This window comes from Hippoglossus stenolepis, chromosome 8 (assembly GCF_022539355.2).
Source record: "Hippoglossus stenolepis isolate QCI-W04-F060 chromosome 8, HSTE1.2, whole genome shotgun sequence".
Classification (NCBI taxonomy): Eukaryota; Metazoa; Chordata; class Actinopteri; order Pleuronectiformes; family Pleuronectidae; genus Hippoglossus; species Hippoglossus stenolepis.
In genome coordinates this window covers 7,077,461-7,101,439 of record NC_061490.1, presented here as the reverse complement: position 1 = coordinate 7,101,439, position 23,979 = coordinate 7,077,461, and the positions used below count along the sequence as shown (strand labels likewise).

The 23,979-nt window shown below is 42.1% G+C and overlaps 1 protein-coding gene across 6 annotated transcripts in view; it reads left to right on the top strand.

The window, feature by feature from the left end:
- Positions 1-23,979, top strand: part of adgrb1a (adhesion G protein-coupled receptor B1a) — a 156,235-nt gene that overhangs the window by 30,700 nt on the left and 101,556 nt on the right. For all 6 annotated transcript variants that reach the window (XM_047340994.1, XM_047340993.1, XM_047340995.1 and 3 more), the window contains exon 2: positions 17,464-18,411. In XM_047340994.1, coding sequence (XP_047196950.1) covers positions 17,676-18,411 — 736 coding nt within the window. In that variant the 5' untranslated portion in view covers positions 17,464-17,675. The remainder of the gene's footprint in view (positions 1-17,463; positions 18,412-23,979) is intronic.

Here is a 23,979-nt window from a genome sequence, read left to right as displayed (position 1 = left end):
CTGTCGTAAGATGCCAAGAAATGTGTCAATGCAGCGCCAAGAGCTCAGATGAAGAGCACATGCTAGCAAGCCACATGGATGTAAACATGTTTAGTAGGCCTGCAGGATGCTTTGCTTCATAGCAAATCCTTAGTATCCATAGGGCTGGTTATTGTTGCAAATTGTTGATAAGTTTTCAAATGAGGAAAACTCAGCAGAAACTTATAAGAAAGGAGAAATGTGTAAGGTGAAATCCTCAAATGTTCAAATCGACGACATTCGATGAAACTCCAACCAAAGAATGTTTGACATCACTGGTCAGTGAATGATAAACAAGTATCAGGATTCCTTAGTTAATAGCATATAGAGTATGAAATTAAAGGGTTATAATCATAGAATAAATGCATAGATAAACTCAAAAAAGATTCTGTTCCATTGATATCACTGATGCTGAAGTGAGGGTTGACGTGCTGTGATGTCGTTAGTGTTATAGGGGCGTCTGTGCAAGTGTTTCTCAGACTGTGATGTCGTGCAGATGATGTGTGGCCACGTCATCCCCAAAGGGCGTTCTCACAAATGGCTATTATACTGAGTCATTGCTGCCCTTTGTATGCATGTGTGTCCGTGTGTGTGTCAAATAGTATGGAGATGAAAATGTGTATCTTTGTGTCTTTCCGAGTGTGTATAATGTGCATATGTGTGCACTGGCACAAACAGCCTCAATGTGCCGGTGTCTAGTCCCATACATCGTTAATGATGGTGTAACAGATAGAATCATCTTCATGCTGCTCAATCACTCGACAGCACTTAACCTGCAGCTGATCAGGATTCTGCTCCCTATTGATGTGGAAGCAGCCATGAAAGAGACACATTCTCTATGACATTGTAGCCAGGTGGTTCTCAAACTGAATGGCTGTTCAACTAAATTAGAAAAAGCTGAATAGAAACAGCAAATGTTGCTAAAAAAAATCTCTTAAGCATAGAGAGGCTTTCGGCTTAAGTGGAAAATCTTTTTCTTTTAAGGTATTCTAAAATTAAAATAGTGATATAGAAGCTGGCAGGGTTGTAACAGGCGGAAAGAGCTGCTGTTCATTTTTCCCAACTTAACTTGACAGCCCATTGGAGCATTTCTAACTGTTAGATGGACATGAAATTCTCCTGAATGAGTCATCAGTTCAAACAATGGGCCACTGCATCACAACTTGTGTTTCATGGAAATGAAGCCATTGGTAGACAGTTAGTCTAAGTTTGGGACATGAATTGCAAATTTTGCTACTGATTACATAAAAAAACTAACTCAGAAATAAGGTTGGATTATGAGTAACTGTTGAGCATAAAATACAGATGGGTGACGAATTCAATGATAACTTGTCAAACTCGGGAGTTGATGCTTAGCCTCTGGATGGGTATCAGTTAAAAAGTCTTGATACCAGCACCAAAAGCATTTTATTTTGTAAAATCCATCTTAACCAATTAAAAATTACATTAGGCAGCATGGCACAAATCTTTCGTTTAGTTTTTCAGCACCTTGGAATTTTTACACTCAAACATATAAAATTTTGCCAAATTGTAATTTTTTATAAATGTTATCCACTAAAATCCCAATCATAGCGCCATCTACAGTAAACTAAGCTGAAGGGAGAAACTGGTGTTAGCCAGATGACACAGGACTTCCAATGTTGTGTAATCTAAAACAGGCATCAATGATCTGCAATTACCCTTTTAAGGGGTGAGGAAAGGTAGGTGGGGAGTGCAGTTTCTTTTTTTGTCTGTGAGTTTGTTGTAGAGGAACAATTCACACCTTAGTGATAATTACAGTCCTTTAGTGTACTTTTTTCTAAAAGGAAGTTATAGTCACATATTTAATAGAGATGAGGCCTAATTGCTGCAAAACTTCGTGTGTTTTAATTGACCAGCCTTCTGTCGTAGATCTCTCTGACATGCTAAAAGCTTGTTTTGGCAAAAATAGGTCTATTCTTGCTTCTTGTCCCAAATGATAGTTTAATAGGGATGAGGTAGAGGAGAGTAATCTTTGTGGTCATAAAAAAACATCTTTATTCTGACTTTATTCTGTCTCTAGCGCCCCCTACCGCTAGACTAGTGGTCACCAACCTTTGCAAGCCCAAGAACACTTTTTAATTCCAAACGCAAGCCGAGATCTACCAACCGGATATCTTACAAAAAACCCACTTAGGAGGGTCATATTTATTATTATTGCAATTTCTGTTAAAGGCTCAATGTACGAGCATATATACACAAAGAAAGGGAGTAATGCAACTTTATCTATTCAATGCACAATACTCACATTAATATCAATTAATATTTCGAAAAATAATTAGCTTCTCAGTTCAACAATATGTTCTGCAGAGGAGCTGCTGCTGCAGCACAATGTTTTTGCATGAATATTTCCTTGTATGAAGTGTATGTAGTCCTGTGTACTCAAATAAATACGAGCACTATATGAAGCCGTGCGTCTTCCGCTTCTGCAATTATTTCACAATAAAATCCCTTTTTATAAAAAAATGAGTCCAATGCGTTACGGAGGATCAACAGTGAAAGTCAACGGGTTGGCGACCACTGCTCTAGACTGTGTATGCAAATCCTCGGCAGCTCCCCCTCACGTTATTCTCCCGAACACATGTAGGATGTCTCCAGGTGCAGCTGATGGCCAGTCGTGACTCTGACAGACAGTCAGTGTGTTTGTGTGGCAGAGAGAGAAAGAGAGAGAGAGGCACAGAGTCCTCCTGTTCTTTTCAATGTCATTTGGTTTCAACTTTATAACTCAGTAAACTGCTGATCCCGTGATTTATTTAGCCATTTTTACAAAGGGATGCTCATCTGCACACACAAGTTCTCTATCTGCGTACGCAGCACTTTCATAGTGGATGGTGGGTGGCTGAGAGGGCTTTGACAGGTTGTCAAGGGGGATGGATTTTTGGTCATTTCGATTTTTAAATGGAATGGCGTCCCCCCCTTATCCCCCTACATATCACCTACTGGATACAAGCAAACAATAACTCTGTCTTGACTTGTGACATCCTGAAAATTAATTTGCTTCTTTTAGCGCTCACATCTTAAAGGGGACATAGCATGCAAATTCCACTTTGTTAGTGCTTCTACAGGTTAATGTGGGTATCTGGCATGTCTACCAACCCAAAAACTCTGGGGAAAAAACACTCGCGCGTTTTGTTATAGTTCCTCTAAGTCAGAAACGTCATGCTTGAGCGACTCGATTGCGCTTCCTGGGTATTGTGTCGTAACAAGGAACTGGAAGTCTCCTACATGGTCTTTTGTGTCAGCGCCACACAGCCAGCAGTGTGGAAGACTTCCGCAGTGTTCAGCGCTACTGTAACCCCCGAACCCCGACATTCAACGGGTACAACAACAAGCGGAGAAAGCAGAATCGCGGGCTGACCTTATATATACAGTCTATGGGGCTGACCAGCGCGGAGAAATGCTCGTCCCGTGTGAACAGCCAGGCGGCTGCGCGCTTGAGAACGGCGCTGCGCTGCCTCGCAGCGGTCTTCCACACTGCCAGCTGTGTGGAAGACTTCCGCAGTGTTCAGCTCTACTGTACGCCGGGTTACAGTAGTTACGCCCGGTTACAGTAGTTACGCTGGTTACAGTAGTTACGCTGGGTACACCGACGCGGAAGCGCCGCAGCAGGCAGCGCAGCGCCGTTCTCCACACGCAGCCGCCTGGCTGTTCACACGGAGCATTTCTCCGCTGGTCAGCCCCATAGACTGTATATATAAGGTCAGCCCGCGATTCTGCTTTCTCCGCTTGTTGTTGTACCCATTGAATGTCGGGGTTCGGGGTAAATGATCTTCATAGCCCCCCCCCTCTCTTTCTCTCTCTGTCTATCTGCTTGTGTGCTTGTAGTGGATGGGCAGAGGGGACATTTAATTATGTGATTGGGAAAATTAAAACTCCAGGACAACAGAAGGGAATACAAAGTATGGGATGCATATTTGATAATTTATATCATATAAAATATGTAATTTATATCGTTTAAAATCATGGGGAGAGAGGGGGGAGGGGGAGCTGGCTCATTAGCATTTAAAGGAACAGGCACTCAAAACAGGTCACTCTGTGGAGGGCTGTTTTATACAGGGTAAAAAGGGTGCTGTTTTATATGATCTTTATGGTATTTTGACCAAAGTATGTTACAGACATTTCATTAAGACCCCAAGGAACCATATCAACTTGTGGTAAAATGGGCATGCTATGTCCCCTTTAATGCATTATACATATAACATTTGTTAACTCAAACTGACAGTCCAGTAATCAAAAGCTTAACAACCTTTTGTCAGGATAACATTTCTACTTCCCCTTTTAATCTCCATGTCTTTAGGATGATATTTCTCTTGTGTATCCAGTCTTACTGCAGGTTTATACATTTTACAATTCTCTGTAACTATCTGACCCTCTGATGTGTTTCTATTAAGTCTGTTACTTTTAAGACTGTTCCTTCTCACCTCTCCTCCCTTCTGTAAGAAATCTGAGACTATGATTACAGTTTTCTCAGATAGCAGATGTCCTTTCCATAACTTGATCTTCTGGTTTTAAAAGTTGAAAGTCCATTACTTGAGTCTCCAGTTGAAGTACAAGGCCTGTTGTTGCTTAGCCTCACCATCTCTGAGTGTGATGAGGGTTCAACCAGACCAGTGAGGAATCAGATTCCTTTGAGTGAAGAGAGTGAGCTTCTCATATTTCCATCCCATGAGTAGTTTGGCTGGGCGTAAAGTGGTCAAGGTCATTGTTGGTGCCTTGCAGCACAGTGATGCTAATAGTGGGTCATTGTCTTGAAGGATGCAGGGACTTGATGTAACTTGATGGGACTTGATGCACCATGCCATACTGTCTACAACTGACAATCCAATCAGTAATGCAAAGTCTTGCAAATGCGAATTGACTTATCAACCCTGGTTTACTGTAGTACAGTAGTTGGCCAGTTAAATTTGGTTTATAGTAGCTCTTTAAACTGTTCATGCTTCTGTGCTCTTTGCCACTGGTCTTTCCTCTGTGCAACAGACATTATCTGTAGTCTAGTTTGTGCTGTGATATTGATTGACTGTGACTGACAGCAGTTTCATGACAAGCTACATCTGTCTCTGTGGTGTTGTCTCTGTCCTTGACGAGGCGTCAGCAATGACCAGTGTCATCAGTCGCTTCACATCTCACTGTCACTGCAACCAAATTATTTATCAGTGGCACCAGAGGCTTATGATATGTGATAAGTCAGAATCTGCCCATCGTACTTTTCTCTCATAGGCAGACACTGCTCAACATTCCTTGTCAATTTTTCTATACCCTGGTTTATGCCACTGTCTGTCCACTTATACGACATGCAACTGGCTTGTAGCTTTCACCATGGAGGTGTGAAGGGGTGTCCCCTGTCCCGTACCTGCTGGCCTCTGGTGGAACAGGTCTTTGTGGGTCATAGTGAGCCAAGCAGGATGAGGTAACGAGGGATTCTTTGAGTTGCTGAAATGCTTATTGCTGGTTCTGATCGCATGTCCAGGTGATTTCAGCAGATCATAGGAAAGACCAGCTGCTGTTGTCAGTTTTGGTAAACTCATGTAATTAGTAATGCTATGTGTCATGCCCAGCAATGTTTGACATTCCGCACATTGAGAGCTGCCTGTTAATCCTCTTGGCTTATCCACTGTGTTACATCCTCAGCTTGCCTAACCATTTGCACTGTTGTTTCCAAGGACATGTTGGACATGAGCTTTTTTTGCCTGGAGATCCTCTTTTGAGGATTGCCAACAACCAACCTGTCTTTGTCTACAAAATAGCAATTCTAACCCAATTCATCTAGTGCTAAATGACTCAGCTATGTCCTTCTCTCATGCTTTTGTTGGTATGAAGGATCCATTCATTTCAACCAGCATTTTCTTTTTCTGTTTGTGTCTGTTCTGTTCTGAAGGTGAACAACTTCAAAATATTTATCCCAAGACCAGGTTCGGTGATGGGCTAACCTTCACTATCTGTCTTTTAGTTGAGCAGCCGACCTGTGAAATGTCAATCTATGTCACTAGAAGAACATATTCTTTTTATCTTGTTCATATTTATTCCCTCTTTCAGATAACTCATATTAAAATATTTTAATTTGCTATGGTCTTCTTCCGTCATTAAACCTTGAGCCGGGAGGGTTCAGAATCCCTCAAATTGTGGAACTTTATTTGAGGGATGATTAGTATTATTCCTCATGAAGATGGTGGTAGAGAGTTCTGTTCCTCCAAAAGTTACAGAATTTATCAACCTCCACTTTTTATGTTTCTGTACTGATTAATATATCTCCACACAGGATATGGTTGAATTACCTAGAAAACTCTCCCTGTGTCTGAAATAACTGCAGTAGGTCATCACGGTACTGGGAGATTCAGGTGTATCAATAATTAGAGCATTTTTCAGAGAGGTTTGTAATCAAAACTAATAAATTCTTCAGTGAGCTCTAATGAGGAATGAGAACTGGCAATAGATTGCACTCTGTGGCAGATTTAATATAATGGACTGTGGGAGCAGGCTGGTTAGAAAAACAGATTTGCGTTGGGCTGTAATAAAAATCAGTCCTAATCAAATTCTTCAAATATGATTTCAGGGTCCCTCGCGGATGCATATTTTTAACATTAGGAGGAGAAATAAAGGAACTGCTTGTATTCCAGCTGACTCTAGCACTTTGAGTTCACATTTTCCAGACTTTCAAAGGTTTGTGTAAAATGTATTTTACAGTTGGAAGGAGCAGGGCTGGAGTAGCATGTTAAAGCTTTGTGGCGTGTGATGTCCTCTTTCAGTCGTAATCCCCTTCCCTTTGTGCAAACACATAGCTTTTCTGATGAACTCATTTTCATCTGAATGTGATCTGGCTTGATTTGATTTGGTATCCAGAGCAATTGCCTTTCATATCAATGCGATTACGTCATAAAACAAAGACGTCATTATGCAGAGACTTATGGTGCTGGTGGGGCAAAGAGGACCATCACATCGCCATCAGCAACATCCCTACTGAGGGATATGGGTATTAGGAAGGAGAGATACGCACACACACAGATGTACATTGTCATAGGTCACCTTAGACTTACATTCTCACACACACGCACACACACGCACACACACGCGCATTATGACTCTTCACTTTCTCTCCTGGCACTGGACATAGCACCACTGCGACTGCAACCATGAGTGTCTGAAGTGAGAATTCAACAAAGCCGAGGATCTGTTTATCGTTATCAGCTCATAAGTGTGTTTGTAAAACCCCTTGTGTTGTTTGTTCCATATCTGGCAAGACTGTAATCTGGGGTTACACATGTCATAAAATCTCCTCTCAGTTAAATCCAATTAAAGCTGTATTTAACTCTGGATCTACTTCAGCACAGCTGTGGCCTGTTGTGTATGAAATAATTGCTCTCCATGTCTCCGATTCTTTTTTTCCGTTTCACACTCAAGGACAGAGCCCCGTGCAGCTGGAGTCGCTCTGACAGTTTACTATACAGTAAAACTAATAATAGACATGTTCAATTACACTCATGTTGCTTTAGTGGCTCAAGTGTAACAGTGTTGTAAACAACGCCGACGTCTGACTGCTGTCCACGCCCGGCACTGGGGGCTTTGACTGATTCAGGCTGACAGCATCGCTATTTGCCTGCTCCACTAGCAGCCCAGCTTGAGGATGACAGCCTCAGTCTGCCGGCTGCTGTCTGTCCAACACTTTAGTCTGGAGCAGGATCTCTTGACAACACACTAATGAACTGATTGCCATGACATCTACTGTGGATATTCATGCTCCTCGGGGTCATATTACTGATGACTTTGGTGACCCCTTGAACATATGTCCTGCACCTTCCTCAGGTCAAAATACTGTAAATCTAATGGGAAGATTTCTATTAATCATGTATTCATTTAAAAGCAGGATTTACAGCTCTTAGTTTATATCCAACTGATTGGTTTGTAAAACAAAATCTAAAAGACAAATGCTTTTACAAGTTCTCTAAATAACCATCCGAACAGTTGCCATGTCCAGTAGGTGAGTGACAGTGCAGCCAGACTGATCCTGTCTGTACCTATAACTCACACATGTCAGCCCCCTGAGCCAGGAAGGTTTCTGTGTGTGTGTGTGTGTGTGTGTGTGTGTGGGGTGAGATTGGGGTCAGTGAGTGTGAGTCAGTGTTTGTAGGTTGCGTCACAATCCTTTGCAGAGGGCAGGGATGTGTTTAAGTATCTTTTACCTTGACTTTTTAATATTGTTTTCTATAATGATCTTGTCGGACACACTAGCTGATTTATTAGACTGACAACAAACGCACACGCAGACAAAGAACATAAACTGTACATGTGGGAATAGATTTATAATTTGACGTTAAACTAAATTTATTTATATGTATCGTGGGTTATTTTTTGAATTCACATCTACAGTTTATTACTATATCCTAAGTCATTTCTTATTATTAAACATTCCTCCCTTTTACTGGAGTAGTTTCCATTGAAATGTAATGTTTATGTGAATAGGTTTTTATGTGTGTGCGTGTGTGTGTGTGTGTGTGTGAGCGTGTGTGTGCAGGCGTAAGAAATGCCTTCCCTCTGCTTATTAGAAAGGCTCTGACATTTACCACAGTAAACACATTTATCAGCAGAGACAGATGATTATCTGTTTAATTTTGCAGCCTGCTGAGACGTTGCAGATTTTTGTCGTTGCTGTCACCAGGGCGGAGGTGTAGTGAAGCCGCAGCAGTTTGTCTTCGCTCAGAGCAACTTAGAAATCCATTCACATAATTTGTAAACGTGTGGTACTGATGGAATTGAAGTCAATTTTCTTGCAATAGAATATTGCCATGCAGGACTGCATTGGACATAATCCCTAACCCTTGAAAAAGATATAATATTGAATACTGAGCAGAAAATCTATATGTTTTCAACACAGCTAAATGCACTGCTTATGCTACGCACTTTCAGAGCTACCTTTCAACCCTACATGTGCTGAATTGAGTTTTGATATGAATTGAAGTAAAGAATTCTGACATTATTTCAGTAAATATTTGTGTAGGAGGTGATTTTCAAATCCTAACCCATTACGACCTGAGAAGCCCTTTGCAGAAGCATTGTAAAAACGTCAGCGTTGTTTTAGAACAACCTCTTAAAACCTCAGAGGGTTCTGAAAAGCTCGGAGTTTACTTGAAACTTTATCTCTCTGGAGCAGAGAAACATGAAATAGAAACCATGTTTGAGACTGTAAACATTTGGCTTTTATTGTAATTCTTCTACTTTGACTTAGAAGCTTGGTGTGGCTGGAAACATACATATATATATATATGTGTGTGAACACAATCACATGCCGACTGAAGGAGCCAGGAATAGAACCCCAGACTTGCCCTTCATCACCCCTGAAGTAGCTTCTGCTTTAGTGTTATTAATGATTCTAGGAGATTGTATAACATTGGTCCTGTGATCATTGTGGAAAGTGATGATTTACTATATATATATTTCAATCAGGAGGGACTTCGATTCGATGTTTTAACAACATTTATTGACATGCGCACAGAAAGTGATGTGAATGTTATAGGCGTTTTAGACCCCTTTGGGATGTCATCAGGATTAGGAGGGGGTTAAACAGAACGTAGTACAGGAATCCCCCAGGGTCTAGACACTGATGGTGGTTGAGGATCCAGATAAGGTAATGATGATTCTGCTGAAGACTGGAGGAGATTGGGGTGGAGGTGGGTTACGCGTGTCACTGAATGACGGCTGACTGCGGAAGAGAGGAGAAGGGATTTAAAGTTTGACAGCAGCCGCATGATTGGCTGGAAGAGACTATGGCATAATCTGATTGGCCCTTTAGAAACGCCCACAATCAGCTGATCAATAAGTACAGAGAGAGAGAGAGCGAGAGCGAGAGAGAGATTGATTGAAAGTCCTCCTGACTGAACTTACGCTGAGCTTCATATAAACATGCAAATATAATAGATTCCTTCTCATCTTCCATCATTGTGTCTCTTCCATCTCTCGTCCTGTGTTCCTACTTTCTCACCTGATTCTATATACGTGGAGAGATCCGTCTCCATGATCAATATCCACTGACACAAACTGCTGTAACTGATGTCCCTGCCAAACTAGTTTGCATGAGAAAGAATTGGAAGTCGCAGAGGAGCAATTCTACACAATTTGTAGTTCAGAGAAGAGGAAATCTGTGTGTGTCTCACAGTCCCGTGGCTTTTTGGCTCCTCGTTTACGCAGCAGCTCCCTGTGTTACTCTGTTAATCAGCCTGTAATTCCTGTGCTGCCGATGTGAGAAGACGATGCTCCATGCGACTCTATCATTTTCTCATCAGTGCCCTCTTTGTCTGTGCCTCTTTCTCTCCAGCTTCCTCTACATGGCTGTCTGAGGGACTGTTGCTTCTCTTTGATTGGCCCATTGTTCTGACTCACTTGCAGAGCCAGCCTGTTGGGCATGTTTACATGGATTCATGCTTCTGGGCTGCTGGCTAATGCAACACCTTTGTTCTTTTAATTGCTTGCTGTTCCAGCCACAGGCTGAAAGGAATGAATAATTCCACAGCTACAGAATACTAAAATTTCCACTCAGTGAAGAACTTCTTACTCTGAATACAAAATGTGCCCAGGCGGCATGCTGTATGCCTAAGATGTCATGTGAACAAGGCTTTCCACATGAGAGCAGTTCAACACTTGATGAAAGTGGAGCTGCTGCCATGTGAAAATCTCATCTGGCAAAATTCATTATTTTAATTTAAAATAATACTAAAATCAATTAAAATTTTAACAAATTAATTTAGTTAACCCTTTATTATTATATTCACTTTGAGAAGCCGATTTTAAACAACATACATCATCAATCCCCCATCCGTCCATCATCTATACTGCTAATCCTTGTTGGGGGGAGCTGGAGCCAATTCTAGCAAACATTGGGCGAGAGGCAGGGTATACCCTGTATCACAGTGTTACATTCAGACACAAACAACCATTCACATTTTACACCTACAGACAATCTAGAGATTCCACTGAATCTAATCCTCAATCTGCATGTCTTTAGTCTTCGGAGTATCCGGAGAAAGCCCACGCAGACACGGGTATCACACTCCACACATGCAGGCACCAGCCAAATCAGGATTCAAACCAGGAACCTTCTTGCTGTGAGCCAACACTGCGCTCCACCAGCAGCAGCAACAAACATCACAAATATGGCTCATGTTTGCATTTCACCTCTGCTAGATCACATTTACTAAATTGCTAAAGTCTTGGTTATTTTTTGTGATAAAGTTAATATAAATGTTATGTAAAAAAGACACAAATCGTGAAAATAATCAAGAAAAAAACAAATGAAACCATGTGTATTATATTGAGCTGATATTGCCAATTGATTTTAAACTCAGGTGATGCCACTTCAGCTACAATCCTGCAGCAGCAATATGAGCAAACAATGATCTGATTGCCTGCGAGCTGATATTGGAGGAAAGTAAGAAACAGTGCGGTACAAGAGGAGCATGTGAGGATATTGTCGAAATAACATTTTGTCGTGGATCCTTTCATATCTGAAATGAGTTAAGTCAACATCACCCTCCATAATAACATTGCACAGAGTCAGGTCCCTCATACATTAAGAGATACAAATTAAAACATGGTTTAAATATAGTCTCCATTTGTTTTGAAGAGCCGCCATAGATTCTCTACCCGGCAAATGTTTAGTGCGCTCACATCTTTAATCACCTCACCGCTGAAAGGTTTTCCGCGGCGCCGCTGTCTTCTGATGCACACGGAGATTGTGTTGTTCAATCTTTTAACTCACATTGCTCCGCCATTTTGGATAAAGTGGCTCCTATTAAAATGCCATTTACCCCCTCCGCCAATTCATCATTAACTCATTCATGTGGTTAAATGAATCTATTTGTTGTTTCCAGTGTAAATGTCGGAGGGCAGAGTGACTGCTGTAATCCACTGGGCTTCATGTTCACTGGTTTTATTACAAGCACCTTTTAACTGGGCTTAACAACATGATTAAAGATGATCTTATTTTCCACCAGTAAACACAACCCCAAAGGCCCGTTCCGAACTAGAGCTAATAAAGTCGTCACTCCTGCACCTCCTGGTGTGCCTGTCTTATAATTTGATTATAATCTCATGGCTGGCATTACCCCCCCCCCTTCTACTCCACTCATACATTTTGTCCTCTTTCTCAGCCATTTTCCTGCCATGACCTCACTGAGGCAGTGGGCTGTATGAAATCCTCCCTCCATTCCTGTTGATATTTCATCTATATCTGCAGACCGCCTTTGAGTCTGTTGGTCCATGTCTGGTCTCTACTCAGACGGCATACCGATGTGGGGCCACTTCAGGCAACGATGAGGCCCTTCTGGTCTTCTTGTGGACCAAACAAAATGGATGTGAGCCTAAAGTTGCCCACTTGAATACCCTTAAACAAATGTGGGCCTTTTTTGGTGAACATGCGGAGCTCTTAGAAAGGTGTAATCGGATGTGGATCTAACGTGGCCCATGTGGACAATGTTGAATATGGCCCAAATAGCACAAGACCTCCTTTGGCCCCTTTAGTTGACATTTGATATTGGTATGAATTACTAGTGGCCTAGATCTGGCAAAAAGGAGTGGACCCTTTTGCATCAGTAGAAATACATTTAGCATGTTTGAGAAAGTCAGCCGAATACCAGGCAGGCACATGGCTTCACGTAACATGGCATCATTGTAGGAACTGTTGGGTTTCTAAAAAAAAAAAACGGTATTGATGTAGATGATGTATGAATTTTTTGTAACATGCTTAATAAAGACAGACCATAGGCTCGATAAAAGGCCGTATGAACTATCTGTCAAACATCAACCATTCCAAATGGCAAACCTCAAGGATGTTGTATGACCCTGGTGTGTGGGGACTAGGCTAGTTCAGCTTTTTCAAGACTTTCAACTGTTCCCCAACTGGACCTGCAGAATAATTTTGCTTTTCGAGAAAGTAAACATCTTATATATCACTAAGAGTGGCAAAAAAACCAAAACATAGTGAGCTTTGAAAGCTAATATTTTTAAGTCTCACAATATTCTCTGAGGTACAGTTTTACCTATTTCACAGCACCCACTGACATCTGCCCGTTCTGTGATCAAAGTATCTTTATAGTGAAAATGACACAAGGGGAGAAACTCAGTTCAATCCACAGTGTTCATTCGCTGAGGGTTTTTTCCTGTTCGGGGGCCTTGTGAGTGCAGGCACCGAGATAATGAACGATCATATTAAAACGCCAAAGGTCGGCCTGATTAATTAATTGACCATGAGACAAAACTCAGCATGTTCAGGAGACCACTTTTCTGTTCCTGTGTGAAACTGCTGCTCAGTGTTTCCCTGTTTTGACTCTGACTGTGAAACAACTTTAACCATTTTATTGTTTATTATTGTAACCATGATGTTGAATGACTTGTAACCTTAAGGAAATACTTATTTCAATGCAAACCATAGTTTAGCTATCGTTAGCATGATGGTAAAGTTGCATTACCTCTGCCTCTGGTAGACTTCTCTTAATGATGATGATGAAGATCTGGTACGCTTGCCACTGGTGACAAATAACCTATGTGGATATATACACACCTACATTCTGTATTACATCAATCGGAGAGAAATTGTGATGACCAAAACACAGAATCTGATTCGGTAGCAAATATCTCACAATACAATGAAAGAGATTCAGTTCCAAAGTTCCAAAGTTTACTTGCCACAAATGACGAGATGAACAAAAAACTTTCTGTGTCAAAACTCAAGATCACAAATGCACTTCAAAGTTAAAAAAAAGCCAACAGGCAGAGGTCACACGAGAGGAAATACTCAGACAATACGAAAATGGCTGGACAGCTATACTGACAAAACAAACACACAAACCCTGAACAAACTTCTTTCAACGATAAAAAAAAGGAAATACGCTTTCATATAATTCAGATTCAAATTTTACACGTATTTGCGTTTACGTATGCCGTCCCTGGCACCCCCCTGCACTACTTAGAAAAGACCAAACGATACAATCCTGTAGCCCTTGGCTCCTAAAAGCCTTTGGAAACCCTCGATGCAACATGTGTCAGGAAGATTCAAAGAGGTGCATTGATTAATCGTCAAAGAACATCAAGTTTAATCTTCAGGTCGGATTTTACTACGCTGTGCAGCTGTGGCTCAAATCTCTTCTTTCACTGCCATATCCTATTCTCCTGTGCTGCAAAGTAGATGAAAGTGTTTTAATAGCTGCTCTCTGTCTGTTAGCCCCTCAAACACAAAGATCGATAGAGGACTGTGGGGATGTGTGTGTGTGTTTCGGGGTTGGAGGTAGGGACCGGTGCTCTGTGTTAATAATGAGGGGAGGCTTGACATGAACAGGAAGCTCCAGCAGAGCGCTGCGTGCAGGCTGATCAGACTACCTCACGGCAGGTTAGGAGGAGGAGGGTGGGGTTGGTTGGGTGTGTGTGTCTGTCTGTGTCTGTATGTGTGTGTGTGTGATAGATGAGGCGAAGCTGTCAATAAAGGGCAGCCGTTTATCCTCTGTTAAAGCTCTATTCCTTTCATTACTGTCAGACTTGTCTGGTGAAAGAGGCCTGGGTAGTTTTCCCTGGACGCTGTTTGGTACGAGGTGAAGTTACAAGCTGCCAGGATGAGGCGGAGTGAGATATGATCCAGGCTGAGATAATACGAGACAAAACGAATCGCTGTGCCATAAGAGAAAAGCCTTGTGGTGGCAAATTATATTAAGTTGGTTTTGAGAATTGTCACAGTTAAATAAAACCAGTGGTTATTTTTGGCCTCACAAACGGGGCGTTTCATTGTTTTAAGGAAAATGTCTTTTCCACATTCCCCTGGAGCCTTGACTGGACACTAGGGGCAGGTTGGCCATTATCAACATGTCAATTCAATAACGGATTTATTCAACTTTTGTACAGTACTGAAGTTTAGGACTGAAAATTGCAAATTAATCTTTAAAACATTTACTCAGTGCTTCCTACATGATATTTAACCATAAACTTAGAAATGTACAGATCACGGGTATATACAGCTGATGTTCTGCAGTCCCAAATTTACTATGGCCTTGAGAATCTATGGTTCATGCGAAAATGTATTTTATGGTCATGCAGAATAAATGAATCACAGGTCCATGCATTCAAACAACCAGTGTCGCACTTGATAGAGAACCAGGTCTGAACCATGCACGTATCCGACATCCATTGTCTGTTATTTACATCCAGTTCATGTAAAACAGGAGTGTTTGTAGATTCTCATAATTTACATTCAGATCAAGTCACTGTCCAACATCAGCCCTTTTGTGTCTTGAGATAATGTATGTTGGGATTTGACTTGAAGTAAACTTGGCTCAGAGACAGTCAAACAGTGCGAACTGGGAGGAAAAACACTACAAATGAGTGGCTAAGTGTCAGCTTAAAACAAACCGGTGTTTATTGTTAACATGTGATGTGAGTGCAGGTCATAGGGGGAGTGAGGAGGGAGGACATGCAGCATGGTAAACTGGCACTGAACGTAGCGGAATCTGACAGCTCGTGCATGCACGTATTGGGGGAAATATTTACCAAATTAAGTGACATGAGCAAAATTAGGTCGTTTTCGATACATTTTCGGTTAATTGCCCCGCCCTAATGTTTGGGGTTTGCTCTGCGATGCCAGGCTAATCACAATGTACCTGTTGTGTGGTCCTCTGTGGGCTGTGAGGGATTGAAGCTTTCTCATGTTGATTAAAGTTTGCTTTGTCAAGTTTGTTTAGAAAGGAAACTTCATTCTGTTGTGCAGCAGTGCAGCACACCTTTGTTTAAGTTGTTTTATTGGTTCTGAAGGCTTATTTTATTGGTTTCTGCCAATATATATTTTACTTCAGTCTCCCAACACCCACACACACTGACAGGCCTTGACAACTGGGTTTCTCCATCAGAAATCTATGTCACAGAACTGGATCAGCTGGTCCCTTTTGTCAGAGTTAAGGCCACATTTGTCTTGTTGCCACTAGAATTTGTGCCCAGGTGTGTCTCAGTCTGGAAACCTGAATCAAAGGCTGTCTTTGTATCGACATTAATTTAAATATCAAAAGCCTCAGGAAGTCAGTGATGTCTTTGGGCACTAACCTCAACACTTACATCCGTTTCAAATGAAAATGGTGGACATGGAGAAAAATGTAACAATCATTTGGAGATATGTTTCTAACCACATATGTAATTTCAATTTTTAGCTTGGTTTGGGCTCCTTTCATGTGATATTTCTTTATTCTACTTTATTCTTTAACCACATCACACACTTTGAGACTGTTCCACGTAATCTTCTTTTGAAGAATTATTTAATAACAAATGTAATATTATTTCATTACCATTCACTGAGCCTCCCCTGAAAGCATTTGGTGTCCCATCGGTTGGAGTCCCTCCCACTTTGAGAAAACCACTGTTCTATTCTATTTGAAATTATATTCTATATAGGAAACAAATCACACATCATTCTAAAGTCATTTTTCTTCTCATATTAACTCAAATCTCTGCAAGCACATCATTATAAGCCACATCTTTTCATTTTGATCAGTAATATACAACAAATGTATTTGTTTCCCAGAGCTTCTGTCAGTTTAACTCCGTATTGTGTACGACTGAAAGTAATGGGACATTCTGCTTCTCAATAAATTCTGTTACTATTCAGTGCGACTTCAATATTGTCATTCTTAGTGCGGCGGACTTAACACCTTTTGTCTTTCATTCAATGACGTTAACAATGTACGACAATCTCCCTAAACTGCACTTGCTTTCGTCAATGTGCTCATCTGCAACCATACAAATATCACTTCAAGAGGCAAATATAACGAGTGCACTGTATACGAATGAGCTTGTTTACCATCCAGAAACTATTTTCCACATCACAAATTTTCAAATAAAGTAAAATTGATTTAAATAATTTAAAACGTCAAAGCTACTCAAGGAAGGTGAAGTGTCATAGAAGCAATTTGCCAAAAAGTGAAATATGCATTTATCAGCTTTTTATTTTGTATTTGAACACATCACATCAGCTAATTAATTTTTGGACAGGACTGATGTACCTGGAACCACTGTCCATGGCTCTAATAAAGTGCCGTAATGAATGACTGCAGGTGTTTCCTTTTTTGTAAATAATAGTCTTATAATTGGACAAATTAATGAACTGGCAGATAAAATATGCAAGCAGTCGAGTGCTGAAAGCAGTGGTCTCTCAGGGAGAGACCAATCTGAACTCGTGTAATGAAGAAAAACTAACTTGACTAAATCACCGGCTCCCTCTCTCTATCTGCTTCTATTAGAGTTGCTGTTCTTCTCCGGGGCTCGAGTCACTGCAGTAGCTCTCAGCTTACAGCACCAACAATAACAGTTGAAAGAGATTTCTCATTGTGGAGATAAACAGAATCAGTGTAATCCCATTCCGTTGTCTGATCAGATACAAAGTGTAATTCATATCTTGTCTCTTCCATTTCACAGGTTCGTGAGAATCTCGAGGTCGACTGATGCAGCCATGGGCCGATCGCTGGATCTTTGAGAGCAACTGTTGTCTCCTTCCTCCTCCACCGCGTCCTTTTCTTCTTCCCTCTCCCCCTCCCCTGCCTTTTTTTGCACTACACAGCTTTTAGTTGAGCACTGCTGAAAACAGGCATCAACCTATCGTACGTTCTCCTTCCCTTTACCTGCAAACCATGGCAAGAATTCTCTCTCAGATTTGTGGCCAAGCAAGATGGCCTCTCCCAGTGATACTCCTGTATTTTGCCCCTCTGTTGCTGATGGATGGTTGGTGTCATGCAGCTCCCTCTGGCCCAGAGTCAGACTCATGTTCCACCTTAGTCCAGAACCGTTTCTTCGGTTTCTTCCTGTCATCGTCAGTGTTCCCCAGCATGCCTTGCTCCTGGACCCTGCAGAACCCTGATCCGAGGCGCTACACAATCTTCATTAAGGTGACCAAACCTACAGAGGACTGCGTGCCATCACAGCTACGCACCTTCCAGTACGACTCCTTCCTAGAAACCACGCGCACTTACCTGGGCATGGAGAGCTTTGACGAGGTGGTGAAGCTTTGTGATTCCTCTGCTCCAGTGGCCTTCCTTGAGGCCGGAAAGCAGTTCCTCCAAATGAGGAAGGGACCTCTTAAGGTGGCCACAGCCATTCCTGCCGGTGACAGGGATTTCAAAACAGAATACCTGGTAGTGGGCAAGCGCAACCCCAGCATGGCAGCCTGTCAGATGCTGTGCCAGTGGCTGGAGGACTGTCTGGCCTCCAGCACATCTAACAGGCCCTGTGGCATCATGCAGACCCCATGTTTGTGCTGGGAGCCACCACCGCAGCTCAGTGAGGGGGATAGCTGTTATCACAATGGAGTTTACCTGGAAAACTGTTTACCCAGCGTGAAAGAGAGTGGAAAAGATGCCGAGATAAATGGTGAGTTGAAACGCTTTTTCCATTTGTTTAACTAAAAAAAAAATGTTTTTCTTCGTAAGAGGATTAATTCGCTGTTCATACATCAACCGCAAAGTTAAACAATTATCTCTGGTTCACTGTAAAGCTATAGGCAAAGACAAGTCATGCTTCCAATGGGTAAAACAGATTTATCTTTTTGTTTTGTCTGACCTCAAGGTCACCTCGGAGTTTTGCATGTGCCAAGAAAAAAAACGAAAGAGAAATAGCATCTTCAGCAGCAATTAGGGGTAAAAATGTTTGTGATTTGTAAAAAAGTGAGGATAGTTGTGTGAAATTGCTGCAAAAGCAAGTGGTGTGCTTTGGCTGGAGTAGAGGGGGAAAAGGGACGGAGAGGGAAATGGAAGGTGTAGGATTTCAGCAAATGAAAGCAAGCTCTGTGACCTTGCAAGGTCGGCACCATATTCTGCCCATCTGCCGTCCAGGGAGGGACACTCGATCGGAATCCGGGAAGCCAGTCGAAACAAAGGAGAATCAAGTGCTGATATTTGATAGCTTTGGGGATTCTCAGAGCAGGGGGGGTGATGAGGTAAGGGGAGACAATAGAGGAAGATAGGAGGAGAGAGGCAGAAATAAGATGGGATAAGGGCCTGTGGCTTGATGTCTAATTGTCTGCTGCTGGATCCCGGTTCCCCTTCCCTCGGCAGACAGGATGTGGCCTGACATCTCTATCCTGGCTCCGTCAGGACTATGGCCAGAGGGATGGAACATTACTCGGCTCCCCTTTCTCCCCCTAACCTTTCCACCATCTATCTCTTCCTTGTTCCTCTGCTTCTGTCAGTCGCTTCCCATAATCAGCCTCTGGTCCTATTCTCTCGGTCCTCCTCCTCCTCTTCTTAGCCACCATCGCTGCCTCCCCATCTTTCCCTCCCCAGGCTGATAGTGGGCTGATACTGAGCCAGTCGTGGGAAGCCAGCCAAGCAGGCACGTTGCGGTGGGTATCTCCTGCCTGATCCTCCTCCAGTCTCCAGAGCGACTGATATCCCCTCACTGCCCGAGCCTCCTCTCCTCTAGTTATTGCACTTATGTAACTCAACAGTGGGTGTGGACTGGTTCTGCCTTAAGGTGTGAAAAAAATAAGATTTATACCATCCACTGAACGATGCATTATAGCTTATTCTTCTCCCTCCGTGTACTTAAAGTCACATGTGCAAAGTGTCTCCTCGATGATAATCCTGGGTTCAGAGTGATCGAGTGGCTGTGGAACCCCATGATGAGCTCAAATGGACGAGGCAGGCAGTCGGTGAATATTTGGCCGGATGGATGACTGGATGGATTGAATTGGTGGATGAAGAAAAAAGAGAGGCTGGGGAAATGTAATAGATTCTGTGTGGAAATAGGTTGGAGAGCCGGGTGGTTATGGCCTGCTGTGCGGTGCAGAGACGGGTGATAGTTGTGAGTGATGAATGAGGGGAATCCAGCAGATACAGAGACTGGCAGACGAGAATAAAGGAGAGTGAAGAGGCTAATAAGAGCTGAGAGAGCTGAGTTGTCTGATGTGGGACCATCTTGATGAGGATAGATGGTTGTTGCTTGTTTCAGGCAAGAAACAGCTGGACCGTTTCACTCCCTCTCTGCAGAGGGATTGAGGGTCCAGCCCGGCAGCAAGGAAGGGCTAGGACAAAGTCCAGGAGCACTGGAACTCTGGATCATGTCAAGCTGGTGGGACCAGATGGGGAGTTTCCTTGTCTGTGGTATGAGAGAACTCCCTTGTCTTTCCTCAACCTAAAGTATAAAAGTACAGGGGTGTCAGGTGCGTAATGTCTAACATGAATTTGAATGATGTCATTCACTCAGTATGTCAGTTACTTTTCAAAAGCCAATCAAACACGTCAGGCCAGTGTAGCTGCGTATGATTACATGACTCAAGTGGAATAAACAGTGACAGGAGGCAAAATAAAAACACCGCCAGACTTGCCGCAATGACATTTTTCAGATTTAATATCTTGATGTGAATCATCCTCACTGGCACTCAGGTGGTTTGGATGCAACAGTTCTATCCATGTTTTTGAGCTTGAGTTGCAGCAATGTTTCTGCCTCTATTTTTCATGGATGTAGCCAGGTGGCTGGCTGGGAAGATGATGTCTCAACTCTTAATCCCGCCTATGAAGCTCTGACTTCTCCACAGTTTCTTCAACTGAGGAAGATGTTGTATTCACAAAGGTTACCTGTTTTACAAAGTGACTTCACTATTTGTCATTGTGAATTGTTCCCGTTAGGTTCCAGCTCACAAAACGATACGAGCTGACAATGTGCAATGATGGCGTGGCAGTATCTCTGCATCTTCTCCATCAGTAGGGGAAGCCCTGTGTGCAGGTGGGGGTCATTATCAACTTTTATTAAGTGATAGTAAATGGGACATTGTCCAGGTGATCTCTGGCATGACAGAGATGATGCAGCTTGCTTGTCGGCTTTGCAATGTCAATAGGTTCATCAATACGAAGCCCCTGCATTAATTCTGAAAGTGACCTTTTCACGTTTAAATGATGAAATAATGCATCACACAAAATGTATTAATATTACTCTGGTTTCAATGAAGTGTCTCGGAATAGCAGGAATCTGGGAAAATAAAAACAAATAATCCGGAAAGGTTATTGAATTATAAATATTAGCAGGAAACGGTTTCAGTAAGTTAATACATTGTGTATTAGAGACCACAGCTTTGTTTAACATTATTACGGCTCACTGTGTTCACCCCTGCGCTGTGTGAGAAATCGTTGAAGGCATATTAGATATTCAACGCCATTAGATGTCGCACTAACCACCACCATATCGAACCAAAACAAATGCTCCATCGGCCACACTCCTCTCCTCTTTGTGTCATCAGCAAGGTGTTGATTATGCAGGATATAGGTGCTGGACCCTGAACACACAACTGAACAAAGTTACCCTGTGTGCAGGTCAGACAAAAAACAATCCAGCTACACGCCACAGCAGAGACAAGGGCGAGAATTAGCATGTTCACCCACGTGTTTCACTTTAATCACTGATGATAAGATTTAGAGCCACTTCACTTCATAAATGTCCTGAGGGCACACATGCACTAACATGCACTAACAGCACACCCACACCATCCTCCAAACCAAGGAGTCGCTCGGATCACAACCAACACAGAGGAGAGAGTCACTTCACTCTCCTCTTGCCATCATTACTCCACTTTGTTGCTGCCTTCATGTTTTAAATCTATTTATATGACCTTCAGTCCTGCTTGTCACTAACAGCTTTCGCCTAATAACAAAGTGTGACAGGTCTGTTGCCATTACAGTCCCCATGTTGTGGAACTTTCTAATCATTACACATAGACTAAGTGTCTACTATCTTTTAAATCCTTCTTTAAACTTTTCTTTTTCGCGAAAGCTTTTACAAATGACATTGGCTTATTTACACTGACTAATCCTATTCATGATCTCATCTCTTTTATTGTTCTATTTTACTCTGCTCATGGCCGTTTGTCTTATTCTCATTTTATTTGCCTGTCTGGTTTTATTTCTTCTTGTACAACACTTTGTGACATTGTTAAGAAAAGTGCTGTGTAAATAAACTTCATTGTTAATATCATAACCTTAAGATGAGAGGACTGATGACGTAAGGGCTATGTTTGGAATGCTCCGACATTGAAATGGCCACGGTCAAAGGTTTTGAACAAATGATTGGCTGTTGGTAGCTTCAGTCCAGAAAATGCTGTCCATGAAAATCCATTGTGGCAGAATATGTTGGTGCATCTATGTGGGTGTGGGGAAATGTGTCGTGACGCGCAGGGCAGAGCGGGGTAGTATTCATTTGTTGGCCCTCGGTGGACAGCAGGGGAGGCAGTGAGTGATTAAAGGGTGGATCAGAGGGATGTGAGGAGATGAGAAGGCTCATGACTCAATCTGAACAAAAGAGACACGATTGTGATAGCTTTAAAAAAAAAAAAAAGCAGCAGAAGTGACCAGCAGAGTAAACCTGAGGTGAAGGAGAGGAGATAAACTCGCCCACCGTGCCATCGGATTATCTGGGTCGTGACCTTGGTGGCATATTATGCAAACTCACTTTCAGCTTTTCAGTCATTTTCAAGCGTGAAATATGTAATAAAGCAGAAAAGCTTTGAAAATAACCAAACAAGGACACAGTGTCACGGACTTGAAAGCACTCAGCTCCAAGACACAGAGAGGAGCCTCGGCCGTAAGCAGTGACGCCTCACAGCAGACAGCAGACCTGGATAAGAAATCGATTTGACTGTTATCGGGAGTCATTATGTGGAATTAGCATGTTCCTTACGTGTACGTATGCAACATATAAACCGAATGAATTGAAAACCCACATCAGCCATATGTCCAAATGTACATGTACGACGGTTTATCCCAATTTCGTTGGAAAATCTTGAGAGGTTTGCATTTATTTTCTGATTATGACTGCTATATCTTACACAGCCATCTTTCCCCTATATGATCTACAGTGCACCGGTCAGTTTTTCAAACACTTTCCCCATTGTCCCTGGGAATAATTCACGATTCTTGATGAAAATAAACCTTGTATCTTTAGGGAACAGATTGTCTATGAGTGTGTGAAATTTGGTGCTGCTTGATTGAATTTAAGGGAACTGTTTAGCCTTGGTGGAGGTCTGTGCTTCACCGAGTGCCATTCTTGTATCTAAATGAATCCATCATTATAAAGGCTTTGTCTTAGCACTCAGTCATGGGGCTGTATAGGACGGTCCTTTCCCCTGACCCAGTTCATGCTGGGATAGGACAAAGGATAAGTGGCTTTAGAATACGGATGGTTGGAGAGAAATGTACTTTCTGTCGGTTTGGCCCACCATGTATCTCTTGACTGTCATAGTTACAGGTGCTTGAGGAAACAAAGATGATCTTGTCATATCTGCCTTTGACAACAACTCCCAGCCCACCTTACTGAACACATATTTCATTTTATTTTTCTCTTTCACTTTTGTGAAATTGTGTTTATTGTTTTTTTATCCTCAGTTTTATTTTGCAGCTTCCAGTTTTCTCAAATCCTGATTCTTGGATGAAAGTGGAGCATCACACTACACTCAGAGTAGTGACACCAATGCAGCTGTCAACAACAAATCTTTTATTTTGTCTGTGTTTTCACTTCTGAGTCAAACACTTCAGGGATACTGTCAAAACATGTGAAGTGTGACACATTTCACATTTATCGGACACGAGTTTAGCATTTAGGGAGATATATTGGTAGAAATGAATATATTCTTTAATATTATGTTTTCATTAGTGTTTGTTTAGCTTAAAATGAGCGCTTCATATCTATATGTGGAGCAGGTACAGTAGTCCAGAAGGGATAAACTAAACACTGGCTCTTGAGAGGACCTTTAGATGTTTCTCTTAAATACTTGGGAAGGCTTGTACACCTTGGTCCTTTAATGAAATGATCAAAGCCAAACTCATGCTATTAAATTAGAACAAAACCCTTGAACATCATACATTTGTATCTGACAAGTATAGGTCTAGATGGCATGGTGGTGCAGTGGTTAGCACTACTAGTTCACAATAAGAAGGTTCTGGGTTTGAATTT